Here is a 19,272-nt window from a genome sequence, read left to right as displayed (position 1 = left end):
TCTTCAATCCTCTTATCCTCATTACTATTATCAATCGTCATTTATTTATATCATTCCGGGATCCATTAACCTCGAGGGATCAAATTGAATTGTTTTCCAACAATACCCCCGGCCCTGCAAACCTGATCCCTACTACTTCCTACTTATCTAACTATTTTCCCTTTCCATCCTCCCACCAGCACATCCCCGCCACACTAAGGCTATTGTCGCCCAGTGCTCTTTCGTTTCTTACCACCGCATCCTCGGCTCAAAGCGGATTGCTTTGAAGGGAAAAGTAATATATCTCTCGTCATCTCGTACTTGACGGTCACTCTTGTTCTTTTTTTATTCCCTCCACTATTATTGCTCCTCCTCCTCCTTCTCCTCCTTCTACTACTACTACTACTTCTCTTCTCTTCTTCCCCCCCTCCTTCCCTCCTCCTCTCCCCACCTTTTCCCCTTTCACTTTTTCTGTGATGGCACAGTGAAAGTATCCCTTGTATTTCTCTTTTTTTATTATTAACACTTCCACTCGCTCGTCCCACGTTCGCCTTACACTCGCTTTGTTTGGTATCGGAAGTATCATTACGTTCGCTACGTTTGTGTTGATCAACGAAGAAGGAAAGAAATAAGAGAAGGACCGAATTGAGAAAAAAATAAATTTGACGAAGGAGAGAAGCATTTATTGGCAAGCCGCATTGGGAACTGATCGGACTTATTGGATATCCTAATATCTAATCCTCACGGACTCTACGCGCTCGCTGATTGTTCGACAACCGTCGCTATATCTCTGTTTAATTGCCTCGAAGCTTGGCTCCGTGTCCATCCGACCAGAAGGGGCAGAATATTTTTTATTTCTATTCTTTTCGACAATAGTGTCTTAATATTTCCGAAGCAACCAAAAATCCGCGGGAAAGCCGCTGACTGGACGCCATCTACTTTCCGTGTCGTGTGGTCTCCTCCCCAGCTGTTCGTTTGCCTGGTCCCTTATACGCCGGATCTATAGAGCGATCTCCGTTTGTTGAGCGGAAGGACGATCATCGAACCACCCCCCCGTCTCTCGTCACGCCGAACAGCCCTCCCCATTTCAGCGAAATCACCTTTGATTGCAGTGTCCGAATTCGCTCATCTGTCTCAATTTTACCCTCCGAAGAGAAAAAAAGAGTGTGGATCGTCAGCTAGCCTTCTTGCCAACCTTGTCTCTGTAGTCCTTCACACGAGGTCGGACCTGGACTCAAACCATCGTGGATCTTTGTCTCGGCTGAGGACACCACCTTATTACAAACTAGCAGGGAAATATCTCAAATAGGCTGCGTTTACTGACGAAGCCTCTCCCTGTGCTGAAGTCATTGGTCTGTTAAGGTTGGTGCCAACCCCCCCTCACCCTTTGCCACAGACTCTGTTGGTGCCTTGCATCACTCTCCTTCGTGTCCCCTTCCCTCTGTACTCCTTGCTTCTCCAAGGTCGTGCCTTTGCCGCACAAGATCCCAAGGAAAATTAGGGTCCACGATGGGTTCCGTGCGCTTGTCACCTCCCCTTGTATGGTTTCCGTCACTAAACTTCCGGATGTTTGTTGTTAACCCGCCCCCGTCAAGGTGTAGACTATCTCGTTTAGTCGCTTAGGGACCGTGACTTCTTTTGCATATTAGATTTTAAAAGACCTCAGAGACGCATCTCTTGTCTTTTCATCTCACCTGGTAAGTCTTGCTGGTCTATGCAGCGAGCCGGTTCCTCGCCTTTTGGGAGGGTTCGTACTCACTAGTTGGGTAGTTCGTGCCCTGACTTTTAGTCCTCATCCTGAGGAAATCTTGAGACACTTTCGCTTCCACAAACGCCAGAAAAGCGAAAAGGGTCTTCTTTTCAGTTCGACCGGCTCGTTCTCGCTCGCTTTCGTCCAGAGTCTGCCACGGACATTTGCCATTCAACCTGCCCGCCGCGTGAGGTTAAAACAGCGCCATCAGATGGAAGCAGGTTTCCTATAGGTTATCAAAAGCATTCATCGGCAGCGTGGCTCACCACTGGTTCCTATTCTGCAGCCAACCTTTCGTGGTTTCACCCTGAGGCGTCGGATCCTGATCGCTGATTCGAAGCTTTTCGTGCCATCTTCCTCGTCCGGGCTGACAGCCACTTCGTGTCGTCATTCGTTTTGTCTCGGAGAGCTCGCTAGAGACTTTCCGGCATCCTATCGTTTTTCCAGGATAAATTCGCTGTCATTCGCTTTTTTAAAGCTGTTGTGCTTGGTTGCAGTTTCTGCAACACCTTCAAACTGGCTTACTCGAAGACGCACGGTGTTTTGGTGAGTCCGGTTTTCCTGCTCGCTGCCCAATTGCTATCCGGTTCACTCCCATTTTTCTCTTCCTTTCGACTGAATCAGAATATTTGATTCATTCACTGTCTTGCCGAGTGCCCCAGCCTTGTTTTTCCTGCAGTCATACCCACCATCTCCCACACCCTGGACACTGAACTGACCCGGGGGCGTTTTACAGTTCAATCCCGAGTTACAAACACCGTTAATTCTAGACGAGTCGTTGGATTTTTCGGATCCTGAAGAGTCACAGTTTCTCGGTGCTTTTTCAGACGGCCTTCTGGCCAAGTCTGAGCCCATTTTGTCTATGTCTACTTTCCAGAAGCCCCCGCACACGGCGTTGATCGGTAAGCACTGATACATCCACTCCTCCCACCCCCCCTCCTTCTTCCCCCCTCGTGGACATGGCATGGCTGGTCCAGGGTTCCCTAGGGGACACCCACCGCGTTTGAACTTTGTGAGACACTGACACTAACTCAACCTGATTAGACTACGACTCTGCTCGATCTCTGCATGATGGCATTCCGTACCAAGGCTATGGCCAGGCACCTTATGTGACGGCCACCACGCTGGTTCCTTCCCCCATGCCCGATCACGCAAGCCAGATATCGGACTGTGTGCCCTACATGGCGAACGGAGAGTATGCGAGTTCCTACGAAGAGGGTCGTTCACCAATGATGGCCGCCGAAAATCGCCAAATACCGGAAGTAGTCTCCTACTCCCCCCAGAGAGGCTCCGAAGGCACCAGGGTCTTCGTCCAGATTCAATCGCCATATGACCTCCACTCATCGTCCTATGCGACTCTTTACCTGGTCTTCGGCTCGAAAAAGTGCGAATGTGTTCCTCACTTCCTCGGCTTCCAGGGTGCTTCGTTTCAATATGCACTTTCCGTCGACACACCTCCTTTCAGCTCCACGGGCTCTCCGTCGTTCGCAGTTCCCTTGCAAGTGTCCATGGACCATAATGACTGCCATGCAGTCACGCTACAAGTGGGAGTTTATACCTATGAACATGCTTCGATGCAGTCGCCTTCCGACGAGTCTCGCAAGCGGAGGGTGCCTTCATACGCCGACGAACCCCTCTCCAGGGCACCCAAGCGAGTCACCGGCCCACCAATGCATGCAAAGGAATCGCCCAGCGTATCCTCCGCGACCTATTCACCGTATCTGCAGTCTCTGCCGGCAATGAATAGCTTCGTCAGCCCACACCACACGGCGGCATCGCCGCGAGTTCCTTCGACCCAGTATCCTGGCCTATCTAACACGTCTCAAGCGTCTATCCGGGCGCCATCACCTATCACTCCATCATACAGCCCGTCGTTCCTCGCGGTCAGCAACGATGCACGAAGCACTACTTACACTATCGGCCATCCTCTGCGTCAGCAAAGCCAAGCATCACCAGGCAGGTTCGGAAATCCCACCCTCATTCGGACGTCGACGTTGCAACAGTCGGGCGCATATGGCCAAACGCAGTCGTTCAATCCCTATGCCATGTGCCCGACGAAGGCAGTGTTGAAGTTGAATGGTGATCTCGATTCAATGACGGAAAGCTGGTCCAGAGAAGAGCGGGAGGCAAAGCGTCGGTTGGTTCAATTTACACGGATGCAGAGTGGCAGCACAATCCACGCAGACTTCAAGCCTGTGGCGCCTGAAGACCGTGCTCCTAATAGTATCTGCATCAGTTGCATCTACTGGGATGGGAAGGACGAATGCTTTGTTACCAGCGTTGACACCATCTACTTGCTCGAGTCCTTGGTGGGAGTCCGGTTCACGGTGGAAGAGAAGAACCGCATCCGCAGAAACTTGGAAGGCTTCCGACCACTTACAGTGTCCAAGGCCAAGGCTGACAGTGAGGACTTTTTCAAAGTCATCATGGGGTTTCCCGCACCAAAGCCCAGGAATATCGAGAAGGACGTGAAGGTCTTCCCCTGGAAGATCCTCAGCCATGCCCTCAAGAAGATAATCGGTAAATACGTAAGTGACTCGTTCATTTCATAGCCATCCCGAACAAGGCTAACCGTTGGCGATCTAGTCTGCTAGTTACTCTTCGATTTCTGGAACCCTGGCCACCCCGATTGGATCGAACTACACCAGCAACGGCGCTGCCTCTGACTCTGGTACTGAGCCTCAGAATGCAGCGTCGCCTCAGTCCGTGTCAGATACTGCTGCCCCAGCCAACTACGGAGCCAGCCTAGCTGCTTCGACATATACACCCCCTTCTATGACGGGCGGCTCGGAACTGCGAGGCGGACTGGCTAGTGTCAATCAGCCCTATTCTTCCGCCTTGGCTACGCCCTACTCGTACCCTTCTGTCTGTCAGCAGCAGAGCCAACTTGGACTCACAGCCACTGTGAACAGCAGAACTTGGGAGCTGAATCCTCTTCTCAACTCTGCCGCAGCCACTGGAAACCCCAGCAGCAGCGCGTGCTACAACTACCTTGCTCCCATGCCGTATTCCGTGCATGGCCAGGCCCACGGGTCTTGAATCACCCGCGTTTCGGTTCCTCTTTGGTAATCTGCATCAACTGGCGTTTGGCTTGTCCGCTTTATTGCGTTGTGTTTCTTGCATACCTCATTGATACCTCTTTGATTATCGTCACTCCTTTGCCATGAGACTTGGGCGCTGAGCCCTGTGGGATCTTCTCGCACAGGATAGTTCAGTCCCGGGGCTCCTGGACTTTGCCACTTATTCTTTTTTTATGATCACTGTGAATGATCTTATGTCTCTCCTTATACTATTACCCTTCTTCATGCCTTGATGCCCGATATCCTTTTCTGCTTTGATGCATTATAGACGAACTGTTCCCGTTCTTCACCATTTAAACCATGTTTTCTTCTTCCTTTTTTTCTTGGGTTAATGTTGCATTTTCATGTGGGCATGAGGCTTTCACTCCTTTACGAAGCTGTACAACTATCTGGCATAGCATGGCGCTGCCGTCGTTCCTTCTAGGTTGCAGGTTTGGGATAACACTTGGGATTGATGTACCAGACATCTGGATTGGCGAAGGATCAAAAGTGTGAAATGGGATTTGGGATCAGATTTGTGCACCTTGTGTTATTGTGTTGTTGTTATCACTGTTGTCGTCCGCTGCTGGGTTCCTCTGCTCCTATCTCCGTCATTGTGCGTCTCTTGGAGGAGATGGTCCCTGGTATATTCACAGGACCCTGTTGCCACCAGTTTTTGGTGACCGGTCTTGTTGGGGCGAATCTATATATGCATAGCTTGCGGCGTCTGTGAATAATCCTGTTTATTTCTTACTTCTTCTGACTTGTTTTTCTTTCCCTTTGACATTTGGAGGAGGCAGAGTGCACAACTACATAAGTAATCTAATAATCGATCCCCAATCCAGAAATCAGACGCAATTCCGTAAATCCGACATTTTCATACCCAGCGGTACCTGTTCGTAATTTTTCATTTTTATCTTATCGCCACCATCACCTGACCGGGGCGGGGAAAATACCAGCCAGCCGTCACTCACCGTAATTACTCAGTAATCGCGGTGACTCAAACCCACTTTCTTCCGCTTCTCCTCCTTCTCGACTCTCTCTTCCCTCCCCCAGCTTTTCCCTCCACGTCCTTATCCAATTGACCGTTTCTGGTCTCTTTTTCTTTCTTCTCGTCCCTTACCTTGCTTCGATCTCCCTTCTCCTCCGCTACTCCTTCCCCCGTTCCTTACTCTTTCACCACCACTCGCCGGGTGTCACCCCCACCTCCCGCCACCATGGACGGAATCAAGAATGCATTTGCCAGAGCCAAGCAGGAGAAGCGCGCCGCTCTGGTCGCCTACTTCACTGCAGGATATCCCACTGTTGAGGAGACCGTAGATGTTCTGATGGGCTTGGAAAATGGTGGTGCTGGTATGTTCTCGACCCCGCCTTTTGCAACATTTCAAATATGGAGGGGAACTAATCGATTTCGGTGATCTGCAACAGACATTATCGAAATGGGTGTCCCTTTCACCGACCCTATCGCAGATGGACCTACTATCCAGAAGGCCAACACCCAGGCTTTGGCCAATGGTGTGACAATCCCCCTTGTCCTGGACCAGGTCCGAACCGCCAGAAGCCGCGGTCTGAGAGCACCCGTTCTTCTGATGGGCTACTACAACCCTCTGATGCAGTATGGTGAGGAGCTCATGCTCCAACACTGCAAGGACGCCGGTGTCAATGGTTTCATCATGGTTGATCTGCCCCCGGAGGAGGCTGTTCGCTTCAGAGATCTTTGCGCCAGCGCCGGGTATGTTTCGACTGCATCGTGTGCGCAAATTTGGGTAGCTGATCTAACATTTTCTGCAGTCTCTCTTACGTCCCCCTCATCGCCCCCGCCACCTCCGAGTCACGCATGAAGCTTCTCTGCAAGATCGCCGATTCCTTTATCTACGTCGTTTCCAGAATGGGTGTCACCGGTGCTACCGGAAAGCTCAGCTCGAACTTGCCCGATCTCTTGTCTCGCGTTCACACCTGGTCCGGAAACGTGCCTACGGCGCTGGGATTCGGTGTTAGCACCCGCGAGCACTTCCTGTCCGTGCAGAACATTTCCGAGGGTGTCGTTATTGGTAGCCAGATCATCACCGTCTTGGGTGACGCCCCTGCCGGTCAGGCGGCTAAGCATGCCCAGGACTACCTCTCCAGCGTGACCGGTCGTCGCCTTGAGAGAGATGCTCAGGGCAAGGTGACTGGCTCCGTCAACGTGCTTGACCCCGTCCTGAAGGAGGCCCCCCCTGCCCTCTCTCAGCCCACCGATGTCATTACCAACGACGACACCCCGGCTGGTCCGGGCCTGGTCGACCAGATTGAAGCTCTGAACGGCTCTGGTGACCCTGCTCTCATTCCCTCCCGTTTCGGTGAGTTCGGTGGCCAGTACGTGCCCGAGTCCCTCATGGACTGCTTGGCCGAACTCGAGCGTGGTTTCGATCAGGCGCGCAACGACCCTAAGTTCTGGGAGGAATACCGCTCCTACTACCCCTACATGGGCCGCCCCAGCAGCCTCCATCTCGCTGACCGCTTGACGGAGCATGTCGGTGGTGCCAACATCTGGTTGAAGCGTGAGGATCTTAACCACACCGGAAGTCACAAGATCAACAATGCTCTCGGTCAGATCCTGCTTGCCCGCCGTCTGGGCAAGAAGAGAATTATTGCCGAGACTGGTGCTGGCCAGCACGGTGTCGCCACGGCCACCGTCTGTGCCAAGTTCGGTATGGAGTGTGTCGTGTACATGGGTGCCGAGGATGTCCGTCGTCAGGCCCTCAACGTCTTCCGTATGAGACTTCTGGGTGCTTCCGTCGTTGCCGTCGACGCCGGCAGCCGCACTCTTCGTGATGCTGTCAACGAGGCTCTCCGCGCCTGGGTTGTCCACCTCGACACCACCCACTACATCATCGGTTCCGCCATCGGCCCTCACCCCTTCCCGACCATCGTGCGTACCTTCCAGTCTGTCATCGGTGATGAAACCAAGGAACAGATGAAGGCTCTCATCGGCAAGCTGCCCGATGCTGTCGTCGCCTGCGTTGGTGGTGGCAGTAACGCCGTGGGTATGTTCTACCCCTTCTCGAACGACCCTAGCGTCAAGCTCCTGGGTGTCGAAGCCGGTGGTGACGGTGTCGACACCGACCGCCACTCCGCCACCCTCTCCGGCGGCAGCAAGGGTGTCTTCCACGGTGTCCGCACCTACGTCCTCCAGGACAAGCACGGTCAGATCTCCGAAACCCACTCCATCTCCGCCGGTCTTGACTACCCCGGTGTCGGCCCCGAGCTCTCCAACTGGAAGGACAGCGACCGCGCCAAATTCATTGCCGCCACCGACGCCGAAGCCCTCACTGGCTTCCGTGCCCTCGCTCAAACCGAGGGTATCATCCCCGCTCTGGAGTCCTCCCACGCCGTCTTCGGCGCCATGGAGCTCGCTAAGTCCATGAAGACGGGCGACATCGTCCTCAACCTCAGTGGAAGAGGTGACAAGGATGTCCAGAGCGTGGCTGATGAGCTGCCTCGTCTGGGTCCTAAGATCGGCTGGGACCTGCGCTTCTAAATCACCACCCTTCCTTCCTCCTCATCCTTCGTCCTCCATCATACCTCTTGACATCTACTACCACCTTCTACTTTCCTCCTTTTTCATTTAATTTCCTGTAGATTTTTCCGTTTAGACTCTCTACAACTCCGTTGCATTTCCCCCCTAACGATATCAGAGCGATGAAGGAATCCTGCACCCAAGAAAGTGACAAGCCAAAACAAAAGGAAAAGAAGGAACGAGGAAAAAGTCTTTTCGGTCTCAAGTTTGATCATTTTTGATCCTTATCTATGAACTACTACCCCCTTCTACTCGTGACCCGAGTTGGGGTTTTTCGGTTTTGATCATTTTCGGTTTATCCTTTTTGGCTTGTTCTAGAGAGAGAGTTTAGTACATATACCAGTATCGAATGCCATTGGGGTTCTTCTTCAATTCAAGTATGGTAATTTGGCTTTCAGGGTAGATTATTCGTTACGATGTATCAAGTTATTTACCAAGGCACGGTATTTGAAACCGAGTGTAAACAAAGCCATAGATGGATAGATAGTATAGATAAGGTATCAATGCTGTCTGTCTGTGTGTGCATGCGTGTGTGCATAGTTATCTTCATCGTGTCGTGTCATGTCATGTCATGTCAAAAAAAAAAGCAGGCAAACTCCGCGAAGTCAAGTCAAGGCATTACTACATACACCTCATCAATCGTCAATCTCCCAAATGTAATTTGTATGCTTCGCTCCCATCTCGTCCATCAGCCACTCCCTCCGCCTAATCGACTGCGTACCCACCCCGTAAACCCTCCTGACCCCTCTCCTCGACTACTCCGACGTTGCTGTTGTTGTTCTGGGCCCTCTGAGCCCGACCATGGGGATGACCATGAGGAGAATGACTGCGAGCTCCAACCCGATGGTGATGCAGCGTCTCGCGCTGCTGATGGTTGGGTCCGTTCGCGCTCCGGACTGTCGGGGATAACTACTGGGTTGCCGCTTGTGCCCTCTGCTGCCGGTCTGTTTCCGGGAGGACTGTTGGCGCCTTCGGTTCTGCAGGCTGTTAGAGAGGGTTTGCGTGATGAAGCAACATAGGGTAGGGATCTTACTGGGGCGCATCAATGCTTCGTCGACAGTGCGGACATGTGTTGTGCTGGTTCAGCCACAGCTCGATGCAGCTGTAGTGAAACCAGTGGCTGCAAGGTAGCACCGTGACCTCAGTCCCTAGCTCCACCGTGTCCATGCAAATCGAACATTCTGCTCGACCTTCGCTCCCCAGCATCTCCTCATCAACCTTCTTCTTCGGCAGCGATTGGATCGCACTGGGCGGGGCTGGTGGTGGCGCTCCGCGGTTGGCGTTCTGTTCCATCAGCTGAGAGATCACGCGGTCCAGCTCCTCCTGTGAGTATACTGCGTCCCCATGACGATCAAAGTTTAGTAGCGTGGACAGCATGGCGAGGGGATTCGGCCCTGTCATCACCCGGACGCCGCCAGTACCACCTGCCTGTGTGTTTGTGCCGAAATCCGAGCGGAACAGCTCCAAGATACTGAGAATCATTAGCCCTGCAATGTGCAGCAACGTCATCGGCAGCACCTACTCGCCCAGAGTCCGCAGAGGATTATTCACCGGTTGCGGACCATCCGCATCTCGCGGGTGCAGACCGCCGTCCTGCGTGCCGGTCCGGCCCTCCGCCTCGATGTCAAAGGCAAAAGATCCCAGTGTCCTCCCGCGGTCGCGATTTGTGCCTGAAGCTTGAGCTTGGCCGCCTGGGCGATTTTGCTGTCGGTAGGTGCTTGCGAGACCATGGAAGATGCTATCTAGACCCTGCACCATTGGCATTAATGGGTCGGGGTTTGCCTGTCGCTGTTGGGTCGGAGGTGACCCCCCTCGGAGGCCATGGGTATAGGTTGTGGTGGAGAAGGTGAAACGGCCGTCCGGAGACCGATATGTGCGATGGGTGAATCCATTCCCATGTCCGGGACCCCAGCCTTGATCGAGATCATCATCTTCCTCCTGGTGTGCCCAGGGGTTGTGGTCTGCCCATGGATTCGGGGAGCGGGCGTTGGCCGCGGCGGGGGGCGAGGGGGGTCGGTGGAATGAGGGCGGGGGCTCGGCGTCGGGATCTGGCGGGATTTCGATCTGGGATGGTCAGATAGGGTTGCATGGAAGTAATAGCGGAAGAGATCGTACAATTTCAGTAAAGTCTGACTCGCAGTGCGGACAGATCATGCCCTGAGCTTCGCGCAGCCAGACGCCGCCACAAGCATGGCAGAACATGCGGTCCCCCACGTCGGCCATGGCGATCCGGAATCCAACGGCGAAACGAGGCGTGGATGAGAGGGGGACGTTAGAAAGGTGGGGTGGAAGGTTGTCACCGTAGACACTAGTCAGATGGTGGTGCAGGAGACAAGATCTGACGAATCAATCAGGCAGAAGGGATGTTGCGGTGATGGTGGTTGATAGTTCGAGAGCAGCAGCAGCAGCGCAATGCAGCGTCATTCATGGCTCGTTGGGCACGCATTCGTTCATCCACAAGGGCCACGGGCGTGACGGGGACAAAGATTTAGAGCATGGGAATCATCCGACGGGTAGATATGTTAGATAACAGAATAATACCGACATCAGATGACAGCAAGAGAAAGAATGGAGAGAAGATGGAGGAAAGAAAGAGAAAAGCAGGAAAGAAGAAGCGACTCGGGATGACGTTAGCCACCTGTGGCGCAGCTGAAGATAAAGTAGTAGTAGCAGTAGTAGTAGTAGTGATAGCATCCATTAACATTAATCACGCATCCAATCTTGCTGTCAGAACGCCCCAATGCAAGAATAAAAACACCCGAACAGCCTTATTTACACTCATGCACCCAGAACAATCAATTCACAGTCGCTGCCATCCCTCAGCGTCTCTTTGCCCCCCGCATCACCAATCCACCCACTACGCCGGCCGCCAGCGCCAGCCCACCCACGATGGCAATACCCATCAGGCCCTCCTTGGACACTTTTTCATCGATGAGCTGGCCCAGACTAGCGGCCTGCAGGTTCCCGGGTTCCTTATCACGCAGTAGATCGTTGTACCGACGAGCTTCGCCGTAGTTACCGAGCTTGTAGTTACCCAGCGCGAGGTAGTACAGACATTCGCGACGTCGTTCAGGCGCAGCGCGGAAGATCTCCGAAAGCAGACGAACACCCTCTTGTTGTTCGACCCGGGCGTTGGATTTGATCAGACCCTATACATGTCGTCAGCCGAATGGACTTGCATCGGGTTATCTGCCGGTTCCTACCCAGGCGTAGTTGAACTTGGTCTGGATCCCCACGTAGTCACCTTCCTTCTCATACTGGGCGCGGAGCACCTGAAGTTCCGCTGGCTTTAGCGGACTGTGCACCGGTTAGCTTCGCTGGTTCTGGGGTATTGGTAGAGTAATCGATTGGGGGAAAGCGCTGACCTCTCAGCATCGGCGGCATCTGCAAGCAGGCAGTTAGCGGAGGGGGAGGAACCAGCACCAACGGGGAGAAATATACTCACAAGGAAGATTAGAGCCCATTCTGAAGAAATATCGATGTATCTGGTGGGAAGACGAAGACTTTTGGCCGGCAGCGACAAGAGAAGATTCGGAATCATGGCCGGGGCTGCCTGGCGTCACGCGCTGTGGCGGTGCGTGCGGCGGTGGCGGTTGCTCCAACAACAAACATCTCTCCACTTCCGGAGTGTATTTGCTGCCATTGCTATCAGAACTACAAGGTTGATATCGAACATTACAACGTATATAGCCCTGAATATACTGTCATCATGCTCCTCGACGAGAATCCCGCTGGCGTATGTCACCCTCACCCCTTAATTATGCTTATTGCTGACTCTCCAGCTCATCAACCACACCATCGGCAACTTCAACATCCACCCTGATAAACAAGCCGTCACCCGCATCAATGACTCGCTCGCCGCGCTACAGCAATCGCGTGAGTTGCGCACGCGCGAAGCCGAATCAGCTTTGCGCAAGCTCTCCCGGCACCTGTCCGCCCTGACGGCCCAACATGAGGAGGCCGTGACGGCGCATGACTCCGGCAAGCACGCCGCGGAGATGGTCGAGCTGGACACGAAGAAATTCCGTATTGCCAAGTCAGCTACCGAGCTGGAGATTGAGAGTGAGCGGCTAGAGGGCGAGCTGGAGATGTTGAAGGAGCGACTAGCCGATTTGGAAGCGCAGGGGTTGGAAGGCGATGAACCGACGCGCCGGGAGCGTGAGATGGATGATGCGACGCTGTGAGTACCTCCCACCTGTCTCATACAGAGTATACTGTGACTGACTGACTGTTTTCTAGGCTGCGATTAAAAATCTACCGGTCCCTAGGAGTAGACATCGAGGCCGACGACGCGGGCAATTTCACCAAAGCGGTGATCCGCAATAGTCGCAAGGGCGATGTGCATGTGGTGAACATTGACCCAAAGTTCTCGCGGTTCTTCTATTCGAACTACTTCTGGTCGACGATGCAGGGATAGATGCGTTGGGTGAGGATGGAAAGTTTGGACGGCGTTTACGGATATACCCTGGCTTGATATTACAATACTATGACTACTATTACATTCTATACATTAAACTATGCTCTATACTCATGTAGTAGACTGACACCTCCTCAACTCCCCTCTCACAACCTCCCTATCCTCCTCACTCAACCCACTCACCCTCCCATCCCTAGCATACAACAACGGCTTCTCAAACGGAAACAACCGTTCCACGACCCCCAGCACCTCCTCCCACCTCTCCTCCCCAACACCCCACAACTCAAACCACCTCCTCTGCATAACCTCCATCCTTTCCACCACCGCATCCACCTCCGGAACATCCTCCCCATCCCACGTCACCCTCGCCTCCGCATCCTGCTCACCAGCATCAGCACGATAAACAACCCCGACCCCCAACCCATCCCCGACAACCCCCTCGACCTTCTCATTCCAAAGTACCTGCCTCACCCTCCCCTCCAACCCAACAAGACACCAGACTAATGGAAACCGACTCCTAGTCAGCGCCTCCCGCACGCCCCTCGTCGCCTCCCTCGGACTAACCAGCATCCCGATGACGCCTGTCCCGCGCCACCCCACCGGCGCCGATGCGAACGTGCCCTCGAGTTCACGAACGATGTTAGGCCCGAGCTTCGTCTTGAGCGCTTTGCATTGCACGAGCACGCGCGGCGGGTGTTCGTGTGCGGGGAGGTGCCAGGTTCCGACGAGGTCTGTGCCGGCGTCGGAGCGGCCGCCGGTGCGGTGGAGGAGGAGCGCGGAGGAGCGGAGGGTGGATTGGATGGTGTATTCGTAGTGGGTGCCGATGTAGGTTGTGCTTGTGGGAGGGAGGGAGGTGCGTGAGGCGTGGGCGAGGAAGGAGGGGAATGTGGTGTGGGATGATGAGGATGGGGGGATTGGAGGGTGGGGGAGTTTGTAGAGACGGCGGGTTAGGGGGGAGAGTGTTGTCATTATTCTTATGATTAAAGGCTGTAGATATGCATTGGAAGTGTGTGTATACTGTGGTTAGTTGAGTGTTTAGTATTTATCGAATTATACGGTGGAGTAGATGGGGATAGACGTACCTGGAGAGGAGAAGAGTAGAAGTTGGAGAAATACTTTAAATTTTGGGGTTTATCGGGGCGGAATTCAAACTTATCGGGGAGCGGAGATTAGCTTAAGCTCTCTCTCTCATTTCACTTCTTCACTCTCCACTCCACCATCACCCATCGTCACTAGTTCTACAATCCTTACAACTACACTACACTACTCTCTACTCTCCACTACACTACACCCACAAACAAACAAACAAGAAATAGACGAGAGAAAAAACACAATGGCAGACATCCTCACGCAACTCCAAACCTGCCTGGACCAGGTACACCCACCCCATCCATCCCCTCAACCCACACCCACCCAACTAACAACCCAACACAGCTCGCAACCCAATTCTACGCAACCCTCTGCTACCTCACAACCTACCACGACAACATCCCCGCGACGCCACCGCCCACATCCACAACGCCGAGCGCCGCACCCCTCCTCGCAAAAATCCCCAAGAACGCATCAACACCCCCGGTGCCCGCGTCCGCGCCCCAAGCAGCACAATCCCAATCGCAAGCATCGCCGCCACCACCCGACAGCACCAATCCCCCGGGTCAGGGACAGAATGCAGACAACCAACAGCAACAGAACGCAGATGGGACAGCAGAAGGGTTACCTGCGCCGGATAGCCCCGCTACGTTTGCTGCGCGACAGAGGGAGTTGGCGCGGGATTTGGTGATTAAGGAGCAGCAGATCGAGTATTTGATTAGTGTGTTGCCCGGGATAGATAGTAGTGAGGCGGAGCAGGAGAGAAGGATTCGGGAACTGGAGGGGGAGCTGAGAGTTGTGGAGGGGGTGAGGGAGGAGAGGAGGAGGGAGTTGGGGGCGTTGAGGAGGAGGTTGGAGGGGGTTTTGGGGGTGGTGGAGAGGGGGATTTATTCTAGGGGTTAGATTTATATGATATATGATACTACTAAGTAACTGATGTCTTGTTTTGTTGGCTGGATATATGGAGTATGGAGTTGACTTGCGTCTTCTAATTAGCTTAGCTTAGCTTAGCTTAGCTTTCTTTGTCTTTCTTTCTTCCTTTCCTTTCCTTTCCTCCGTTCTCCTCTATCGTGTATCACGGAATTAATCACAGCAGAAAGGAGATAGATCAATGAGATCAAATGAATGGGTGGAAAACAAAATCCAGATGCATGAAATGAGGGTGAAAAATCCAGGAATGCAATAAATCAACCAAACGCCTCTCGGGTATCAAACCAGTATTATCAGTATGAGCGCAGCATCTCCTTCTAGTGAATATGGTGCTTCACTAGGAAATAAAGGAATCATCGGTATATCCCCATCACTTGAATAAACTCCGGTATTCGCGCATGCGATGCTCTTGCACCTCCTTCTTGTCCAGCTTTCCCCTGTTCAGACTCAGATCTGCCAGCTGCTGCTTCTTCTTCGCTAGCTCGAAGATCTTCTCCTCAATACTGCCCTTCATCAAGAACTGTACTGTCGTCACTTCGCGCGTCTGCCCGATGCGATGTACGCGGTCCACGGCCTGCGCCACTGCCGCCGGATTGTACTGCGGCTCCATTATATACACCTTGGACGCCGCTGTCAAGTTCAGACCCACGCCGCCGGCCCCAATCGTCGCCAGGAGCACTGTGATGTCCGGGTTGCTGTGAAACTCCTCCAGCGCCTTGCTTCGCGCTGCCAGACTCATCGTCCCATCGAGCCGTGCGAACCCGTTGATGTCGTTGTCGCGCAGCGCAATCTCAATTAAGTCCAGGTGCGACGTCCACGCCGAGAACACCACGCTTTTGATCGGCCGCTCCCCGGGCCCCTGGCTCTTACTCTCCTCGGCTGTTTCCAGGAGCTGCGCCACCAGCGCCTTGGTCTTCGTGTGTGGTCCCTCGTACTCCCCTAGCGTCTTGCCGTGTCGTCGGCTCTGTTTGGCTTGCGCCTGATCCACCAGGTAGTCCTGCAGTCCACCTACCGTGATCGTGGAATACGAGGCTGGCATCCAGCCATCACACACCTGGCATTTGATATCGTGCGCCGAGCCCACCGGACGGTTGAAAGCGGGTTTCCACCCCGAAAAACAGTCTGGACACAGGACATCGAAGCACGGCAGCAGAATCGCCATGGCTGTTTGCCTGTCGGTCGTGCCATTATCGGAGCTTGGCTCCTCCAGGCGCTTCCCGCATACAGCGCATGTGTCTGCGGAAGTCTCCTGCATGAGTGTAAACATTTCGTAAGCCTTTTTGTCGGTGGCTCCGGCAGCGTCGCCTGCGCCTTCTTCGAGATCGATTGCGTCGTGCACGCTCATGCCCTTGATGCGCTTGCGGTCGTCTGGCTCGAGCAGTTCCTTGCCGTGCGCGCTGATCTGTCGGAGGATCATCATCGCCTTGAGGATGTGGTGGTACATGCGCCCTTTCATCTTGGACTGCTCTTCACCGGCAATCACCCGCATCATGACGTTGGACTCCTTGCGGAAGAACTCGTGCAGCTGTTGTTCCTTCTCCGTAAAGTTGAGCACGATGATCTTATCGTGCCGTGCCGGAAGATCAATCTTGTCCTTTACCCGGCGGAGCGTGAACGAATCTACCAGCACCCGCAAGCTGGCCAGCACTGATGCATCGCCCGTTTTGAACCGACTGAGGATGTGTATTCCGAACCGCCCTCGGTCGTCATAAGGAAAGAGCCCCAGGAACTTGGTGACCGAGAGGAGATCTTCGAGGCGATTCTGGATGGGCGTTCCGGTCACGGACCATCGCCGCTGGGAATTGAGCTTAAAGATGGCCTGAGTCTGCGCTGCACTCTGTTCGCGGATTGTGTGCGCTTCATCCAACACAATGCGGAACATGTTCATCTTGGTAAGAGGGCTGACGCCACGCTTTGCTCCTCGTCCAGACAGCTCGCTGAGGACGATGCTGTACGTGGTGATCACTAGGTCATATTTGGACAATTCTTCCACGTCATTGGTCCGGGTCGGTCCATGGAAAACATAGGACGAAAGCGCATTTTCCTTCAGATGCTCCTTGATCTGATTGGACCAGTTGTTGACAGCGCTGAGAGGTGCCACCAGCAGCGTCGTCTTGGTATTGCGGATGCCCGGCAAGCTGCGGACAAGCTCGGGATCTGGGATCAGATCCGCCCACTGGTTGGCCTCCTCTAGGGAAGACAGAACTAGGGAGAGAATGCTCAGGGTCTTACCCAGCCCCATCATGTCCGCCAGCAGTCCTCCCAGACTCTGTGGAGGCTCTTCATCTAGCACCATCCCGCTGATGATTTCACGGTACCGCCTCTTGCCATTCTGGCGATAAACCACCCGCCAGAGCGAGTTATTGTCCGCCTCCTTGGGCCCAAACCTGCGTGGCTTTTCCTTCTCTGTCATGAACCAAAGTGCCTGCTTCTGATGCCGAAGCAACGGCGTGTTCAAAGAAGACGGAGGGTCCATTTCGGGCAAATTGTCGGCGCTCTGCAGCTGATCGAACATTTTCATCACGGCGTCGTTTACTTCTTCGGCTGTTCGCACTTCATAGTTGACTCCCACCCGGCCCCTCGCAGCCGCCGCAGGCAGCATCGCCGCTTGAGCCCGTCGCCTCTCTGCATGTGGATTGTGCACAGGAACGCCCTGTTCCACCGAAAATGGCGTCCCCAGCCAGACATTATGCTGACCCAGATGTTTCCCCACAAGCTCCGCATCCTTCCTCAGACCATACAGATTGACGGAGGCTCGGTATGCATATGAGCAAGGCGCCCAGGGCCACTCGTCGTCCTTTCTCCTCCGGACGTCCAAACGGGCGGTGATATTTACCTTCAGAGCCGGCGAATCGAGGAGCGGAACGACGACCGACGCTGTTTTCGCATCAACCGTCCCGAATATCTTTCCGTTGGGGTCTGACACTTCGATCCGGTTGTTCTGGCCCGGTTGTCGATGCACGCCTAGCTTCATGGAAGGCCAGTCATGCGTGGAGTCGCCAAAGATAGTCTGTGACGAAGGCTTAGGAACCAACTGCGCCTGAATCGTAGCATTCTCAATCTTCCCATAGCAGACCCGCTGAAGACTGAGGTCATTTGAGCCGGTGACCTGCACATCGTCGTCATCAGTCGCTGGCCCTGACGCATCTAATATAGAGTCAGCATATTATTTCAACCCACAGATCCATCATCCTACCAGTAGTCAAGTCGACAACATCAGGCAGCACGGCCGGGGAATTTGAATTCGAACGACCATCCTTCATCCAATTGCCCAAGCCCGTATTACCCACGCCTGTGAACTTGTGGTTCACAGACCCTGGCCCATTCTCTTCTACTTTGACCCTCTTATATAGCTGGCTCGAACGCCCCTCCACCCCGTACATATTCTCAATTAAACTCCCGTGGCGCGTTTCATCCATCTGTTCCGAAGACCGTTTCCCGTCCGTCCGCTCTTCGAACTGAGCACTCGCAAACTCCACATCCAGCGCGGGTTCCAAACTCGCCTCCTGCTGCTGCGGCGACGAACTCCCCGTATCGCGGGTACTCGGCGACCTCGTAGATAATGACTGCGATCTGGACTTTGACCTGGGGCTCGCCCGTTGCGACGGCTGACGGCGCCGGGGACTTAGAAGCCGCTGCGCTGCGGAGGCGGTTCCCGCGGGCGGCGCAACGACAGTGCGCTGAGGCGAGGACGACGGATCCTGTTGGGCGCTTGTTCCTACTAGAAGAGAAAGTGAGTTTTCGTTGGTGTCTGAGTCGATGGGGTCATCTGGAGGGGAGGGGCAACGCAGCGAGGCAGGCAAGGAGTATTGACGGTTGTGGTGATGGTCCTCTTGGTGATGGTCACCGGGTCCATCGCTCCAGCGATCCGATGGGGTTCGAGTGGGATCCGGGGAGTTACCATTGTTTTTCTGCTGCTGTTGTTGAAGCTGTTTCTTGTAGGCCCGCGGGTCCAGGAGCATGGCGGCGTGGGAAGCCATGATTCGATACTGGATGCAGGTGCCCGAGACACGCGTGCGACGTAGAGTGTTAGGCCCAGTGACTGATCACGGATCGGATGAGACGATGGCGGGGAGACTGGGAGGGACATCTAGATCGGTTCGAAAGAAAGTCGGGATTGCCTGCTGCAGGTGGAGGGAAAGGCTGGGCTGAGCATCCAACAGAGAGAGAGTTACTCGGAGGGCGGCAGTCCGGTTAGTTGGTGGTGGTGGTAGTGGTGGTGGTAGCCTTGGTGGTGGCGGCGTAGGGATGAGCGTCAAGTGAGAGAGTGTGTGAGGGGGAGCTCAGATCTCTTCCATCTTACGGCCAAGATGAGATGATCGGCCGGGCAAGAGGAAGCGCCAAAAGAAGCAAGCCAGTTATGATGGCAGAGTGAGGGATGACAGAGGAAAGAAGAGAGAGTAACTAGATAATTAGTAGGAGGTATCAATCTAGTTGCTTGACCGTGACGAGGAACCACCGATACATGATAAGATTGCGGGTCTTCTTC

At 54.0% G+C, this 19,272-nt stretch overlaps 8 protein-coding genes across 8 annotated transcripts; 4 read left to right on the top strand and 4 right to left on the bottom strand.

Moving 5' to 3' along the window:
* Nucleotides 1-1,488: 1,488 nt before the first annotated feature.
* Nucleotides 1,489-4,768, top strand: medA (transcriptional regulator medA; the record flags this gene model as incomplete). The annotated part of the gene is made up of 4 exons (XM_035501281.1): nucleotides 1,489-1,518; nucleotides 2,466-2,631; nucleotides 2,774-4,257; nucleotides 4,316-4,768. 4 exons carry the CDS (start codon nucleotides 1,489-1,491, stop codon nucleotides 4,766-4,768), a joined length of 2,133 nt encoding a protein of 710 aa, XP_035357174.1.
* A 1,237-nt stretch (nucleotides 4,769-6,005) lies between these two features.
* trpB (tryptophan synthase TRP5) lies at nucleotides 6,006-8,308 on the top strand (the record flags this gene model as incomplete). The annotated part of the gene is made up of 3 exons (XM_035501280.1): nucleotides 6,006-6,141; nucleotides 6,217-6,520; nucleotides 6,580-8,308. The coding sequence occupies 3 exons, from the start codon at nucleotides 6,006-6,008 to the stop codon at nucleotides 8,306-8,308; spliced, it is 2,169 nt and encodes a 722-aa protein (XP_035357173.1).
* Nucleotides 8,309-9,035: 727 nt separating this feature from the next.
* On the bottom strand, nucleotides 9,036-10,570 carry AtWU_06169 (putative RING finger domain protein; the record flags this gene model as incomplete). The annotated part of the gene is made up of 4 exons (XM_035501279.1): nucleotides 9,036-9,324; nucleotides 9,381-9,818; nucleotides 9,870-10,411; nucleotides 10,463-10,570. 4 exons carry the CDS (start codon nucleotides 10,568-10,570, stop codon nucleotides 9,036-9,038), a joined length of 1,377 nt encoding a protein of 458 aa, XP_035357172.1.
* A 596-nt stretch (nucleotides 10,571-11,166) lies between these two features.
* Nucleotides 11,167-11,811, bottom strand: AtWU_06168 (mitochondrial fission 1 protein; the record flags this gene model as incomplete). Its single annotated transcript, XM_035501278.1, has 4 exons — nucleotides 11,167-11,496; nucleotides 11,551-11,644; nucleotides 11,713-11,731; nucleotides 11,793-11,811. 4 exons carry the CDS (start codon nucleotides 11,809-11,811, stop codon nucleotides 11,167-11,169), a joined length of 462 nt encoding a protein of 153 aa, XP_035357171.1.
* A 245-nt stretch (nucleotides 11,812-12,056) lies between these two features.
* On the top strand, nucleotides 12,057-12,764 carry AtWU_06167 (kinetochore Spc24 family protein; the record flags this gene model as incomplete). Its single annotated transcript, XM_035501277.1, has 3 exons — nucleotides 12,057-12,083; nucleotides 12,130-12,527; nucleotides 12,587-12,764. 3 exons carry the CDS (start codon nucleotides 12,057-12,059, stop codon nucleotides 12,762-12,764), a joined length of 603 nt encoding a protein of 200 aa, XP_035357170.1.
* A 111-nt stretch (nucleotides 12,765-12,875) lies between these two features.
* Nucleotides 12,876-13,733, bottom strand: AtWU_06166 (uncharacterized protein; the record flags this gene model as incomplete). The annotated part of the gene is made up of 1 exon (XM_035501276.1): nucleotides 12,876-13,733. The coding sequence occupies one exon, from the start codon at nucleotides 13,731-13,733 to the stop codon at nucleotides 12,876-12,878; it is 858 nt and encodes a 285-aa protein (XP_035357169.1).
* Nucleotides 13,734-14,097: 364 nt separating this feature from the next.
* On the top strand, nucleotides 14,098-14,756 carry AtWU_06165 (med21 domain-containing protein; the record flags this gene model as incomplete). The annotated part of the gene is made up of 2 exons (XM_035501275.1): nucleotides 14,098-14,139; nucleotides 14,199-14,756. 2 exons carry the CDS (start codon nucleotides 14,098-14,100, stop codon nucleotides 14,754-14,756), a joined length of 600 nt encoding a protein of 199 aa, XP_035357168.1.
* A 397-nt stretch (nucleotides 14,757-15,153) lies between these two features.
* AtWU_06164 (SNF2 family helicase/ATPase) lies at nucleotides 15,154-18,763 on the bottom strand (the record flags this gene model as incomplete). Its single annotated transcript, XM_035501274.1, has 2 exons — nucleotides 15,154-17,930; nucleotides 17,980-18,763. The coding sequence occupies 2 exons, from the start codon at nucleotides 18,761-18,763 to the stop codon at nucleotides 15,154-15,156; spliced, it is 3,561 nt and encodes a 1,186-aa protein (XP_035357167.1).
* Between the last annotated feature and the right edge of the window lie 509 nt (nucleotides 18,764-19,272).

The sequence above is a fragment of the Aspergillus tubingensis genome (assembly GCF_013340325.1).
Source record: "Aspergillus tubingensis WU-2223L DNA, scaffold_7, whole genome shotgun sequence".
Lineage (NCBI taxonomy): Eukaryota > Fungi > Ascomycota > Eurotiomycetes > Eurotiales > Aspergillaceae > Aspergillus > Aspergillus tubingensis.
Note: the sequence above shows the minus strand (reverse complement) of the source record. Positions and strands in the feature narration are given on the sequence as shown.